The following is a 13085-nucleotide window of genomic DNA, read 5'->3' as shown; positions in this document are numbered from 1 at the left end:
AGACCTGGAGGGGGCGGCAGCCCAGGATGAGTGCTTCCAGATACTTAAGCACGCTATGCAACAGGGATCCTGGAAGACGGTACTGGAATCCCTGGCCGGGCGCACACAAGAAGCCACGGTGGGGCTAGAGCAACTGTGGAAAGTGAGGAAGGAACTATCATTCTCACCATCTGGCCTCCTGTTAAGGGGTGACCGGGTAGTCGTCCCCCAAGCAAAGATCAAAGAGGTGAGTAGTCTGGCCCACCATGGACACCAGGGGGCCGCCAAGACCAAGGCTCGACTACGCCTTAAAGTGTGGTTCCCTGAGCTGGAACGGAGGGTTGATGACTTTGTTGCCGCCTGTGTCTGGTTCCAGGCAGCGTCCCCGCTGCAAAGGGAGCCCACGATCGAGACAATGCCGTGGGGGACGCGGCCATGGGAGGTGGTGCATGCACTTCCTAGTGGTGGTGGACGAATACTCCCGCTATCCGGAGGTTGAGTTTGTGGACTCCTTGGCGTTTGAGCACGACTGGTGGTGGCCATTGAGAAAGTGTTTGCCTCCCATGGTTTTCCCATCACCCTGTGTTCAGACAATGGAGCGCCATTTCAGAGTGAGCGTTTCTCAGACTTGATGGAGGGGTACGGTATCCAACATCGCAAGATCACCCCGCTCTGGCCACAGGCAAATGGTAAGCCGAAAGGGTGATGAGAACTCTCAACAAAACATTCCGGATAGCCCCAGGCCAGGGACAGTGCCTACAGAGGGCTCTGTACCAGTTCCTACAAGTATACCGCACGACACCCCACGCTTCCACAGGAGTCGCCCCAGCCGAGGCCCTGTTCAGACGGTGTCCCAGAGGACTGCTGCCCGAGGTAGGGGACAAAGAACCCGGAGTGATCGATGATCAGCAGGTGGAGTTGGACCGCCAGTTGCGGACGGAACAAGAGAACGTGAGGAGGGGGCTCCGCCCACAACAGCTTGAGCCGGGAGACGAGATGCTGATAAGGAATAGACATCCCCATGGAAAGCTCTCTCTCCCGTATGAACCTGAGCCACTGGATGTGGTGGCTGTCAAGGGGTCCATGGTGACGGCCTCGGACGGGAGGTCGGCCGTCACCCGGAACGTGAGTTTCTTTAAGAAGCTAGGGGACCCCCGGGCTGAGCCTCCCCCCGAACCGGACCGGATGGAAGTACAGGATGAGGGCGGAGGCCATCTCCCCATGACATCGTCCGCAGTCCGAGGAGTGGCGCCGGATGGACTACCCGTGCCGGAGGTGAGCGGGAGGTTCCCCCCTGAGGGCTGGGTGAGGGAAACCCGCTTACCTCAGCGATTACGTGCTGGGACATGTTTCATAACTGGTCCGTGGGCTATATTTGTTAGTTAAGGGGAACCAGGGTGGTTGTGAATAAAGGGGTGTTATGGGGGAGTTTTTGCAATTGAGTTGGGGGTGTTATTGTTGATGTTTGAGACTAGGAAGGTCTTGTTGTGCAGTCCCCTTAAGGGAAACGCACGCGGCGGCGTGGTTTTGCACGCTGCCGCGTGCATCATAAATAAAGTGGACGTTCCCGGCCGCCGGCAGTGCGACCGGGGAGCCCGAACGAGCAAGACTTGTCCGGGTCAGTCTGTGTGAGTTTGGGGACTCACAGGGATCGCTAAGTGGGGGTCATCTACAGACTCCCAACAGTGGCTATAATCTTGGAGAAAGGAACATGTGGAACCAAAACATGTATGAATCACATTCCCAATAACGTGTGAGCGTTAAACACAGTAGGACAGGGGTCGTAGACGGGAAGGAGGAATACAGCAGTGAAAAGAAACAACCAAGGAGAAGAGAAAGTCAGTGCGAAATGTTCAACACGGGTGAAACGCTAGCGGCGCTGCGCAGCAAAATGTTCAAATAGTTCCTGAGTTTTTTGCTAGGATCCAATAGATAACAAAGCATTTGCAGCGAAGAAAGTCATGTGAACGCGACACAGGGCAGGAGCCAATTGATAGAGTTAGAGATCAGCTAGGGGGAACTCGGATAGCGTGGCCAATGGTAGACACACGGATGTTTGGCGAATGGGCGAAAGAGATGAGTATAAGCATACACATCTTACCTCCAGCCGTGGGATACTTGCAAGATCCAGGCAAGGTCCGGGTTAGGACAGGGAAAAGACAGGGTTGAGCCCTTAAGCGCAGCCCTTAGATGCGCGGACCTGGCTTCTCGTCGTGGCTTGGCCGGGTCTCTGCATTTGTTGTGGCTATCAGCCAATCCGGCTGCAAGGACTGGAGAGGTGCCTCCAGGCAGCCAGGCAACGAGGAAGAGGATGGAATGGGGATTTTTTCTCTGGATCCTCATCGGTGCTCCCCCAAAGAAACATACTTCATATAGATTACCATGGATGATGTAGACACTGCTCAAGGTGGGAAGATTTCCACTGATGCACATGCTCCTCTCTCAGGCAAGTGAGATTGGTTTGAAAATCTTTGCAATGATGTTATGTTAGGGAAGTTGATGCACAAGAAACAACTCATTAGTGCAGTACAGTGCAGCAGTAATACCGTATACAAGGGCATTTAGTACACTAGGGATGAGCCCCAGCAGTTTCCCAAAACCTTGTTTGAGCCAGGGATCTGCCAGGGCTCACACTACCCCAGACATTCCCAACAAACACCTTTTCTTTTCTTTCCGTGCACAAGATTCAAACCCGCACACTGACAGTGACTAGCCAGTGTCACGATGCACTGTGCTTTTACTTGGTGGTGGATTTAGTCTGTTTCATTCATAGACTGCTTGACACACAAGGCCCATAAAGAACCTTATGTGTCAAGCAGTTTATTGTATAAATGCACCTATAAAATAGCATGTTGCGCTGCAACATTAGTTTTTCAGTGGCAGGGCTCGGGTTGGCATCCGTAGCATGGCACAATACAAAAAAGCATATTTGTCCTTGTCCTCTGCTGTATATTCGAACCCGAGCACTGCTGATGAAAAGCCAGTGCCAAATAACACAGGCTACTTCGTAGCTGCTGGCCTCGGGTGAATCCCCAGCACGAGACAATTAAAAAAAGGTAACCCAACTTTTCTTTTTTATTGTTGTGTGCTGGGGACACTTGAGGCCACGCCCTCTTGTTGCAGCCATCCCCCTCGATTTCTCTCCCCACTTAAAGCACTGCTGTATACCGCCACTTTACTGCACCGCCCCAACTATGAGTTTGGGTGTACGTTGGAGGATTCAACTCTAGCTATGAGCTGGCGGTAAATCTGCCACCTTTCTGCCAAATTTTGGCAGAATTAATTTCGACCCACGCACGCCATTCGTGATAAGGCAGAGTGCACTACTTCCTGGTTCTTCCCGGCGCATGTGCTCAAGAGTGTTCATTCCTAGCGCCTGGCCAGTAGGATTCTGTGTGCAGCAGCACTAATCAGGAGCGCGTTTCTGTGCATCAGAGATCCTACCGCCCACACCTGTAGGCAATTATGATAAAAGGGGGCAATATGTGTCCCACTTTTCTTTTCATTGGAGTTCACTTTCTGTACTGTAGCTGCGTCCTGTCCTTTGACATGACTACTTCCCTTCCCATCTACCTGTTTTTGGCTGTAACCCCCAACGGTGTAATCTACAGTCTACTGGTTGATTCCATGTCCCAGGCATTTTTCTTTGCGCTTTGGGCTGTACTTTTGTCACCGGAGTTTCTCTCTGCTGTTCTGCATTTCCTCTTATCCTAGTTGTGGCTGACATTCACCTGCCTCTGTGCTCACAAGACCGATGACCTTGCCATTAAAGAGGTAATAATCCCCATTCATGTAATCCATTGGGAATTTAGAGCATTTGCAGAGGGCGTTAATTCCACCCACACCAAATCCTCCATTTAATTAGGCAATGGGGAGTACAAACCTCCAGTCAAATGCTGAACGTTTTTGATGCTGGTGCATGTTAAATCCGTTACCGGCACTTATGCAACACTTTTGAACTCTACGCCATACTCATAAAGAGTCTATAATAATGCCCTCTTCTTTCATGGGAGAGTGCTGGGCTTTCTTAATTAAGCATCCTGCTTTACATAGGCAGGTGGGTACGGATCACCCCGCCCTCCCTGCCCCAACATAACCTGCAATAACTCTGAGGCTTACTTCGCACAAAATAACTGAGGCCAAACAAGCTCTTCTTACTGTGGCAAAACAAAGCCACAGTTTATTTTCACATATTTACAACCATAAATTAAAAACACACATAACGAGATTAGCGACAGAATTCCGTGAGACTACTCCCCCTTGGATAGCTCATGAATCTGAAACCGCTGATAGTCCTTCTGCTATCTTAAAAATTATAGAGCACACTGTTCATGGCGAGAGGGAGGGGAACACTTCGAATGAAAAATCTTCATTCCTATCCCGGCACTTCAAAAAAGCCCATCTCAGAGCAGTCAAACGCGCTGAGAAGCGCAGGAAAGACAAACTACCAACAGAAAAAAAGAATCTAATAAGGAATCGATAGAACTTGAAGAGAGTAATGAAAATCCTCACTCACATGATGATGAGGTAATTGATGTAGATCAACTTTCGGAGGAGAGCCGCACTCTACTCCTCCACACTTCATCTGCATCAACAATAAAAAATAAAAAAGAAATTTAAAAAAGGAAAATCTGCCCCACAATCAGCCGCGAGGTCAGTCTGCTTTGCTTGAGTCCTCTACTAACAAATGTCAGAAAAATACTCCTGACTTGAAGAACTATTTCCCGAGTGTAGGTATGAAATCGAGTAATAAAATGTTGAGTAAAGAAGAAAACCTGGGGTCTTCCAAAGTAGAGCCACCCACTAACAATCCCCTAGGACAAGATCTGGTTGAACAAGAGTTTCTTGGCTTAGACCCCTGGAACACCTACGCCAATGTTTGTAGACCCATGCACGAAGGCGTTAAATCAGTACACCCCCTCACTAAAAACGATTATGTTATCATAAGCGGACCTGGGAAATGTAGTCTTCTCCAGTCAGAAACTAGAAATGATACACCGACTATGACAGGTGCCCCCTTGGTCTCTGATCACAACTTGGTTGTGTTGGATCCATGCATAAATTCACCAGGAGTAGGATTTAATCCACTAAGTAGATTGCATTTTGGCCCTAAGCTTGATGACCAAAGGGGCCCTTTTACGATCAACTCACTGAACTATGCAAACATAATACACTCTTTGAATACCGCAGTTAAAAGTGGGTTAGTTTCATCACATTCTCTTGTTAAGGAATTGAATTTAACAGGAGTGCATAAACATTTGCATTGTGAAGGATCCATAACTAACGCAAATGTTTCACCTGGTGCTCCTGGTATTGATTCAGTAAAACATGGGGCATCTACTTTATTATCGAATGGAGATACGTTGATTCCCCCTGTAGACGGACAGTTCGAAAAAGGTATTTCCCCAAGTAGTACTTCACCCTAATTCCCCACTCTGAAACAATAAATAACGTGCCAACAGTGTCACCCCTTGAATTTAATATTATCAGACTATAGGCAAATACTGACATTCTTAGGGGTGAACGAATCAATCGTAGATACTTCCTAGATATCATTGCCCGAATCCCTTCACTTTGTATCCTCACCACTGGGGACTTTGATAGGATGGCCTTTGCCAATCGGGACAACTATCGAATGATTTGCTACGTATCCAATACCAATGTGTTGAAACATATCTGGGCATTTAGATCCGGTTTAAAGGAACTTGGGTTTGAACTCCATACGTTGAATTGCGAAATCGCAGCTAATTAATTTCTTCAAAAGGCAATACCAAGAAGAGAGGAACCCAACGGAACATTGAGTGATGCATTAATGGAGCAAAATTGTATCCCCCAGCTCCTAGCAATTACTGCTGGGAAAAATGATTTGGCCCGGGTGGAACCCTTAATTCGTTCATTGCCCTCATCAAAAACGTGAAAAGTCCAAATTAGCAAGTAAGGAAACAGGGATTAGATCTTGTTTCATGGAACTCCTGCGGACACTCAATGCTCCATAGTTGGTTGTCATTTTTTCCTGGTAGTGCTAGGCTCTGAAGACCCTTGCGCATGGAAACAAGGCACAATCACCATACACGAACTGATACGACAGACACGAGGTTCAATTCCCCAAATCTAGGATTTATTGCAAAGCAAATATTCTCATTCGGCCAACCGGGTCTCACGTCTCGCAACGTGTGTCACCCAGACCTCGTGAGACGCAAGAGAGTGAGCATTCTACATAATATATACAAAAAGACAATTGTACAATCTGTTTGTGACACATCAAAAAACGCCCATAATGTATCTTCTTGAGCTAGGCTTCGGTGATTGACAACTATGACAAATATGACACAGTATTTCTTAATCTATATTACTTGGTTTAGCAACAGTTGCAATTTGCAGGGGGCAGACATGTTTCTTTGTTATGGAGAACATAAAGCACTTGTTTAGCGAGCAAACTGTGTTCGTAGGAGAGACACATTCCAAAGCATGCTGTCGTCTAGTTTCTATTTGTGAACTAGGGGTCAGCCTGATCTAAGATGGGCCCAAAAGGGGGGCCGCTAGAAAAGTATAATTCATGCCTTTAACGGCCTGTTTCTGCAGTTTCAGCGAGACCGGCTGGCACCTGGCTTGGTGATTAAATGCCTCTCTGCTCGCCTTCAAGGACTTGTGAGGGAGGAAAACAATGTATTTCTGTACTGCTTGGCATCTCTGTCTGGGCTGGTCTCTCAACATGTAACTTGTGGCCTTGCTTTGTGTTAGAGCAGAACGAAATAAAATACATTTTGCAAAGCATTTGAACAGAAAGACGCGGTAAGCAAATGGCGGATCTAGAGACAAAATGGACGCTCTATGGTTATACTGACGATTCTGTTATTGGCGATGTAGGGCATATGATGCGATTGGTTTACGGCCAACATAATATATCATCTATGCTTTGGTTGGGTAATTTCTAGACTTACAGTAGATGTAACTTAGACATTATTTTGCTGCAGAAAACAATGAGTGTGCATGGAATTAACTTAGAAGGATAGGATACCTTTTGTAGCAATGCTATTAAAGGTAAACTGGGTCGCCCGATGGGTGGTATTGCTATAGCAATTAACAACTAAATTAAATGCAAAACTAAAATTGTGTTTTCATCAGCATAATGAAACTGAAGGTCCTTTGTTTATTATATCAGTCTATTGGAACCCTCTAAAATTGTCTTTGGAAGACATGTTTGATGACCTAGATCGATGTGTAGACTGTTTACATACTGAGAATCTTGGTTGTAATAGCATCATTGCTGGTGATTTCAACTCAAGATGTCTGGATATGAAAGGAGAAAATTGGCCAAAACGGAATTCGGGAAATAACGCAGCTCAGATTTGTGGAATTAAGTGGTCTGCTTACCCTGATACGTGGTAGATATCATTTGTAAGGTTGTGGAATCAGACCAACTGCACACATGGAATCGAGGGGCTGCTGTATCAATGATTGATTTTTTTGCTGTCTCCAACACAATGATTCAATTAGCAGCACCAGTGGTTGTCTATCCGATCACAACCAGTGATCATGCTCCGATACATTTAAACTTAGACATGACCCATCTCACCTACAATATAAATCCTTTGCTTTCCTTGATAGAGGATGAACGCCCCAAAACATCTATTAGATGGAATCCTCGCCTGTGCAAAGAGACCTCGTAAAAGATATGAACGGAATAGGTAAGGGCAAAGAGGACCGATACCTATCATCTATCGCTCTTTTCAAAAGACAGGATGATAGGTGATATCATAACCCTTGCTATACATTCAATACATGCTAAATCAGTAAGGAAGCCAATTTCTAACGCTTCGAAATACGATCCTGAGGTACAATTGTTAAAGTGCACAATAAACAAGGAAATTCGCCAACTTAAAAAAACTATAAGGAATACATCGCAATATTGTTATCTAAAAAAACGAATCCTATTGACTTATAAAAATAAACTAACACATTTGAGAATCAGGAAATACAACATCCACAATTGCGAGATTATTCAAAAACTATGTAAACGTGATTCTAGGGCAGTATGGTCTACTATACGGAATATAACTTATTTGCAACAAAAAACCATCGAGAACTCGATAGTTGCTCAAACTTGGGTAAACTGTATATTAGTGAAATTCTCTTGCCCTTTACGTTTTAAGGGAAATGGAATTACATTGACTAAAAATGTAAAATGGGACTGTCTGGTTTGGTCGAGCAAGATATCATTTGGGCTATAAGCAAACTTGGCCTCTCGAAAGCCCCTGGCCCGAATGGAATTCCCTCTTGCTTATACAATGCGGACCCAGTCTTGTGGGCATCGATTCTTAAGATCAAATTTGATATGATAATAAAAATGGGTAACACTCCTGAACAATGGGGCCCATCCATAATTGTCCCAATTCACAAAAAAAGGCAATCTGAACGATCCCCAAAATTATAGACCCATTTCTCTAATAGACATTTGTGCCAAAATATTCTCAAGTTTACTGCTGTACGATCTAGAGAAGTTTATAGCACAAAATAACATCTTATCCAAAACCCAGATTGCATTCTGCAAGGGCATGGGGCAGCGTTGAATGCAATCATGATCTCCCATATTATAGCAAACACAAAAAAGAAAGTTGCTAACCCTGTGTTCATGGCGAGTATTGACCTATCAGCTGCATTTGATTCTGTAGTAAGTGACCTCCTTTGGAGTAAACTAATTAACTTGGGTATACCGGAAGGAATTGTATTTTGGCTGATAAGGCTGCATTTGACCACAGCATATAAAGTTAGAATCACCAGAGAGGGAACAATGACTGACCGCATTAATACTTTTATAGGTCTCAAACAGGGTGGTAACCTTGCGGCAATACTCTTTAACCTATACCTGTGCGATCTAGATGAATTGTGGAATGGGTTGGGTATGTATTCTGTTATACTAGGTGGCCTCAGAATACATTGGCTTGCATTTGCTGATTACCTAATTATCATGAACGCCACACCAGCAGGCCTTCAGGCTAAATTACAACTATTTGAAAGTCATGCATATGATCTGAATTTATTACCTAATGTAAGTAAAGCGAGCATAGTGGTTTTTCACGCAGGAAGAAAATTAGAATCTTTCACATGGAAAATAGGTGAAATGATTGTACAGCAACTAACTGAAATACGATACTTAGGTTATCATGTAAGCAATAATTCATCCATCGCAATATGGAAAGAAAGATTGAATCAGAAACCTAGACCACTAGCCAGTCAAATGAAGATCATATTTGCTAAATATTGTCTATATTCACTAAAACCGCTAAGAGATTTTTTAATAATGAAAGTGCAAGCGATCCTAATTTATATGCTTCATATCTTCCCTTTGATATGAGTTCTTATTTGGATTTACTGCAAAGCTGTCTGCTTAAAGTTGCTATTAATGTAGCAATAGCCATTTCGAATTGTGTAATTAGGCATGAGTTTAGCCTGATATCTCTTTCATGCAGAGTACTATGGCGATCACTTTCTAATTACGCAAAGTTCTTAAATCCTCCAAGTAACTGTTTATATGAAGACTTATTTAATTTGATGGAAGCAAAAACTGTATATTCCCTCACCAACTATCAAAAACGGATGAGGTCAATATTGGAAGAGCTCTCTCTAACTACATATGATTTATGTTAAAGACCCGCATTTGTTAAAAAAAAAACTATTTGATAATGATTGGATATCAACAGTTGATCAATTACAGCAGTACTCTACTTACAAAGAATATGCAAGATGTATACACAGGAGACTGCCATGCTGTCCATACATTACCACATTTCCATGTGCAATAATAAGAGCTCACTACATCCGATTTAAATTAAATCAATTCAGAACTAAAGAGAGATGTAGACACTGCGGTAATATGCCTATATTTATGCAGACGATGAAATACAGATTTCCGAATTGTAATGAAACAAACGAAGCACTGAAACATTTGGTATTGGAATGTGTACAATTCAAAACTCTACAAACTTTGCTTTTATTGAAATTTGTGTGTGCCACCAATGCAGATTGTACTGAAATTCTATGGGATAGATTTATGCAGGGTACATATTATCCACTAATATTTGCATTGGGTCACCTTTTAAAGATTATAGAAAAAGACCTGGCAATTACTGAAAAGTGTCACTGAGGGAAACTGATTAGTGTACTTGCTATTTTATTAACTATTTTTGTATATACACTGATATAATAATTTTATTCCTTCATCTGAAACCCCGTTTTCCCTGCCCTCCCTGCCCCAACATAACCTGCAATAACTCTAAGGCTTACTTCGCACAAAATAACTGAGGCCAAACAAGCTCTTCTTATTTTAGCAAAACAAAGCCACAGTTTATTTTCACATATTTACAACCGTAAATTCAAAACACACATTACTTTCAATAACCCAGACAATCGGCAGCAACTTTTGTTTAGTCTTCCTTCATCTGAAACTCCCTTTTTTCCTTTTTATCATTTTATTAATTTCCAGTCAGCTTTTTGTTCTTATCTACTCTTTACCAAGCAACTTAGGGTCTCACTCCCTGAACCACCCTGACCCTCCTCCTCAGGGCGTAACACATTGGCAGCTGCCGCTGTTGGGCTGCAGGGAGCACCATCATGCTTTCCTTTCCACCAGCCAAAACTGGAAGCTGACGACCAAATGGGGGGTGCACCTCTTTATCCGACCTTTCCACCTCCGCTGTGCTAGGCTAACAGGGAGCCATTTACTCCTGGTCATCTTTGCCTCGGTCAGGAGGTTCGTTTTGCCACTGCTCGATCGCCTGAATAACTGCCTGCAATAATGCATAAAACAAGTTAGCAAACCTGCAATAAATGTAATGTTTAGGGTGTGGTGGGTGATTCAAAGTTGATCTTGCAGCAGGGGGGTGAAGTGTAGAAAATGACCGCCCCCCGCCCTTCCTCCCCTATATAGAGGCCCCAAAGGGTTGTTTGTAGGTGCGAAGTTCTCTTTGCCCTCCAATCGGGGGATTTAAACAGGGCAAGGGGTCTTCCTCCCCTTCCTGCCCCTAAGACCCCTATTTACCTACACTTTCTCTTCGGTCGCCATCCTGATGACCCCAGCTTCCTGCTTCTTCACCCGAGGGGCTTGGCCCCTCTGCCATGTTAAGCCCTGGCACCCCTTGTCCCTCTGGTGACGCGTCATAGGCAATCCAGCAACATACCCAGTATCACAGGCGCTGCTTCCTTCCATTTCCTCTTCAGCTGTATCCCCAAATAGGTCGATTGGGAAAGTAGAAAGTACATGCCCAAAATGTAGCAGTGGATGCAACATTTTCCTTTCTTTTTTGGAGCTCATGTTGTAAATGTTTCTGTGGTTTGCATGTAGATATCTACTGGTCTAATATTATGTCCATACAATATTATCGGGATTCGTGTTACTACGAAGATACACGCATTATAAAACTGTACCTATAAAATCAGTAAACAGAATTGTAAAAAAAATGTATGCATGGGTTTGCTTCACACTTTGGGCCTCATTACGACTATGGCAGTGTAGTAAAAAGTGGCGTTAATAGAATTAATGACAAGAGTTTGTAGTGAAAATAGAAGAATGCGGAATTACCAGCTTTGATATTTCCTCCAAACCCCAGTGGCGTTTTATGGGACTAGATAATGGGGAATGATACTGCATAGTTACAGGCAAGTATCTTCCTATTTTTTTTATAAGCACAGAATCATATCCTTTCATGGCACACCTGATTAATTTATTCTTTTTCTCAAGCTGGTCAAACTAGCACAGGAAATCCTGCGCATCCATTGACATAGGCTAGGAAAAAAACACCTGTAAAATGGCAGTAGAATCTTTTTTGGAATGAATAAATCTCAGTTTGTTTAATTTTTCTTTTGAGTTTATGAAAATGGAACACACGAGCTAAGATATATTAACTACTGAGTACAGTTGCTTTATAAAAGAAGTTGTGCCTATTTATTTTCAGTTAAATGAAATGTATTTATTGCATAGCATTCAACGCACAAGTATTAAGTGTCACACACTTACCGTATTCATTGCTTTACTTTAAGGAAGTTGGCTCAGATTTAGAAAAATCTGTGTATGTGTATACAGAGCCTCGTTTATCTATATATGGAGCCACAGCAGAAGAATGGAAAAAACTAGCTGGATGGTTTATAACACATAAAGTCTTTTCTCCATTTATGAAATGGATGATACAAGTTCCAAGAATATAGTAAGATTCGATGTTTTTTTTTCTGGTTAACTTTGGTAACAGTTCAATATGTTGTAATGTCCTTTTATTAAATCCGTCAAAATAGTGAACCCCATTTTCAGGTTACATGTGATTTTAACGAAATACATTACAGAGGATGTTGTAATAACTAACATTTTATAACGAAAAATATAAAATATTTTTATTAATTTGGGCCCCACCCCCAAACCTCCCGTTTCCCTATGCCTTTAAACCCACCCCAAGCCCCTACCCACACGTTTTAAGTCCTTACCCCACCCCCATATACATATTAAACACAGAATTCGATATTTCTTTTGTAATAAAATGTTCGTTATTACACCAGGCTCTGTAATTTAATTCATTAAAATCACTGCATACACATTTAATTCAGAGCTGGAATTGTCCTTTCCTCTTGAGCAACTTGGTATGAGTAATGTATATGCCATGTGCCCCATGCATTGCTGCTAAACACTAATGCTGATAAACAGCAGTTTCACCTCTTCTCCATTGGTTCTTGTGGGATTTGCTCGCAGGGATTCTGAAACTTTTAAACATTTTCTTTATAGAAGTTTTTAATAACATGTGTTGTTTCTTCCATTGTTAAACATTTTTTATTGGTGTTGACCAATTTGTAATAGCCTCCCCAGTGACCGACCAATGAACATCTGAATGCAATGCGTTGTAAAACTGGCAAGAGCCCACTGTCACCTTGTTATGGGTCCCATGGGCATGGGGGAGCTTTGGGTTATTTTTGTCAATCCCTTAATCAATCCTAACTCTATTTGAGTTGAGTAGGTGTGACAGGTAACTAGATATAAAGTGATGGGTTCTGCATCCTTTACCACCATAGGATCCTCATTACTATTCATAAACGTTTAATAGCACCACCTATGAGCAGGAACTCAG

At 43.2% G+C, this 13085-nt stretch overlaps 1 protein-coding gene across 1 annotated transcript in view; it reads left to right on the top strand.

The window, feature by feature from the left end:
• The window catches only part of LOC138520949 (AMP deaminase 1-like), a 2571753-nt gene that overhangs the window by 1463234 nt on the left and 1095434 nt on the right, over positions 1-13085 (top strand). Inside the window, exon 6 of the mRNA XM_069633401.1 lies at positions 12016-12179. Within this exon, the coding sequence (XP_069489502.1) occupies positions 12016-12179 (164 nt within the window). The remainder of the gene's footprint in view (positions 1-12015; positions 12180-13085) is intronic.

The sequence above is a fragment of the Ambystoma mexicanum genome, chromosome 13, assembly GCF_040938575.1.
Source record: "Ambystoma mexicanum isolate Mex_15411 chromosome 13, UKY_AmexF1_1, whole genome shotgun sequence".
Taxonomy (NCBI): Eukaryota; Metazoa; Chordata; class Amphibia; order Caudata; family Ambystomatidae; genus Ambystoma; species Ambystoma mexicanum.
The sequence above is the reverse complement of the archived record's forward strand: the minus strand, read 5'-3'. Positions and strand labels throughout refer to the sequence as shown.